Raw genomic sequence first — 2,756 nt, 5'->3', positions numbered from 1 at the left:
AAAAAAAAAAAAAAACCAATACTTTTAAAAGTTAATTTTAAGATATGAGTTATAAAGGCTGGTGAGATAGTTCAGCAGAGTAAGCTACCCTGCTTAGACAAGTGCAGAGACACGAGGTATCATCCGCAGCACTACAACACTGCACTAGACCTGCCCCTGGGTGTGCTGAGCTAGCCACTTAGAGCATATGTGGCGGACACCTATAACCCCAGTGCTGGGGAGGCTGAAAACAGAGGAGGATCACTAGAAGTGAGTCTGACTCTGAGTTGCACAGTAAGACCCTATACCAAATATGTTAAAAAGGGGTTGGGGAGATAGCTCAGTAGAATAAGTGCTTGAGAGCCTGAGTTCAATCCCTGGTTCTGAAAAAAAAAAAAGAAAAAGAAGTTATAAGCCAGGCATGGTACTTACCTGTAATCCCAGCAGTGAAAAAGGCTGAAGCAAGAAAGCAATGAGATTGTATATTTGTGTATTGACTGATAGTATAGGGTCTCACTGCCACAGACAGGACCTGTGGTGATCCTTCCTGTGGTTTTTTTTTTTTTTCCCCAGAATCGGGGATTGAACTCAGGCCCTTGCGCTTGCCTGGGAAGCACCTAGTCTACTGAGCCATCTCCCCAGCCCCATGTATTGCCTGATAAATTAATGAGCTTGGGGCCGGGGAGATGGCTCAGTGGAATAAGCGTTTCCCTGGCAAGTGCAAGGACCTGAGTTCAATCCCCGGTTCCGCAAAAAATTAATTAATGAGCTGTTATTAAAATAAAAAGTGCTAGACTTGCTAATTTAATGAGATCATCTCAAAAGCTGTAAAGAACTAGCTTAGTGGCAAAGTACCTGTGAATTTAATACCCAGTATTGCCCCCAAAATTATACAAAAACAAAAATGAATTTTGTATTTTTTTAAATTTTGTATTTTTTATTCCTGTTAGGGAACCTATTGATAATCTAACTCCAGAGGAGAGAGATGCAAGGACAGTTTTCTGCATGCAGCTTGCAGCAAGAATTCGACCAAGAGATTAATCCCCCCCCCCCCCCAAAAAAAACAAAAACAAAAACAAAAAACCTTTGCTCTTGGCACCTATCAGTGGTCCAGGGTGCAGATACATACAAGGAAAGCATTCCTGGGGTGATAAGAGTTAAGATATTTTTAAAAGTGTTTTTGTTTCCTCTCCATAAATGAGGTGGAAAACAAGCAGCCTAAACAATGTTAAACTTGCTGGAGAGCGCATGAACGCGATCTTAGCAAGACCCTAAACCTGTAACTAGTGTAATTTTGTGTTTCCTTTTTAGCTCCGGACCAAAATTTAACAGTGCCATCCGAGGAAAGATTGGGTTGCCTCATAGCATCAAATTAAGGTTTTTAAAACATACTTCTGAATTGTTTAAATTGTTTTTCAAGGAACTAATGTGATATATTTGTTTGGATAACTTCTGAAACTTTCTAACTTTGCAGCAGACGACGTTCTCGAAGCAAAAGTCCATTCAGGAAAGACAAGAGCCCTGTGAGGTAGTGTTGGTCCTACTTTTTCTTTTAAGTTTCTGATTGTGTAAAAAGGGAAAAAGGCACCTTTACCATTTATGGGAATGTTAATTTTAAGGAAAGTAATTTGGAGTTTAGCACGGTAGTGAATCCTTGTCATCTCAGCACTCAGGAGGCTGAGATAGGAAGTTTGAGGCCAATCTGGACTGTATAATGAGTCTAAGGTCAGCCTGGACTATATAGCAAGACCCTACCTTAGAAAACAAAATTGCTGCCAATTTCTATGAGTTTTCAGTGGCTTTATATTCTTATATAATTAAAAATACAGGGGGGGTGCGGCTGGGCAGATGGCTCAGTAGGGCCTGAGTTCAATCCCTGGTTCTGCAAAAAAAAAAAAAAAATTTACTGTGTAGATGCTATATATACAATCTTAATTCAGTATTAACTGACTTTTAATAGCCTTTGAAAAGTTTAGACTCTCATTTACCTCAGAATTAATGAGCGTTTTGAAATATCCTAGTGGGATAGTGGTCATATGTAACAATTGAATTTTATAGCTCTTTTTATAGAAAATATACTTCATTTCAGAAGTTACTGAGTTGGATGTGGTGGTATACAACTGTAACCCCAATATTCTGGAAGGCTGAAGCAGGAGGGATTACAAATTCAGTGTTAGTTTGGGCACCTAGTGACTTACTGAGAACAGTAAAAAAAGAGATGGACTGTACCTCAGTGAAGTAGCTCTGGCTTCAGAACCACCACCACCATCATCCCTTGCCAAAAAAAAAAAAAAAAAAAGGCAGTTTATGTAGCTTCGTTCAATTATGAAATGCTTGGGTCGGTTTCCATTCAACAGTTTGGGTTCAGTCCCCAGTATTTGGGGAGGCGAGCTCACTTTTCTGTATATTTAATTCATGTACTAAACTACATTCTAGAAATGAAATTTTCATATGTTGTGGTTTTATTTTTATGATTTTTAAACTTTTACGTGAATTTATGGAGTGCTTTAGTAATTTTTACACATTTGCACATAAAAGATTTTTGACTAGTGGGATATTTTGTGCAACGGCATTTAATGGTCAGCCTCCTTAAATGTTAATTGTTATCTTACTACTTTGAAGATTGTAAGTCCAGTGAAGTTTTGTTTTTATATCAGACAAGATGTGTTTAGCAAAAATACTTGGTCAGTTGTTCTCATTTCTTAGAAGAAATTGTGTGTTACTGAATTATTCTATGGGTATAATGTATAAATAACTTACTGAAAATGAGCCTGGAA

General features: G+C 38.1%; 1 protein-coding gene across 1 annotated transcript in view; it reads left to right on the top strand.

The window, feature by feature from the left end:
* Positions 1–2,756, top strand: part of Rbm39 (RNA binding motif protein 39) — a 43,970-nt gene that overhangs the window by 12,395 nt on the left and 28,819 nt on the right. The window contains exons 5-6 of the mRNA XM_012514661.2: positions 1,291–1,356; positions 1,454–1,502. Of these exons, the coding sequence (XP_012370115.1) occupies positions 1,291–1,356; positions 1,454–1,502 (115 nt within the window). The remainder of the gene's footprint in view (positions 1–1,290; positions 1,357–1,453; positions 1,503–2,756) is intronic.

This window comes from Octodon degus, unplaced genomic scaffold (assembly GCF_000260255.1).
Source record: "Octodon degus isolate 3935 unplaced genomic scaffold, OctDeg1.0 scaffold00037, whole genome shotgun sequence".
In the NCBI taxonomy this organism is placed as follows: Eukaryota; Metazoa; Chordata; class Mammalia; order Rodentia; family Octodontidae; genus Octodon; species Octodon degus.
The sequence above is the reverse complement of the archived record's forward strand: the minus strand, read 5'-3'. Positions and strand labels throughout refer to the sequence as shown.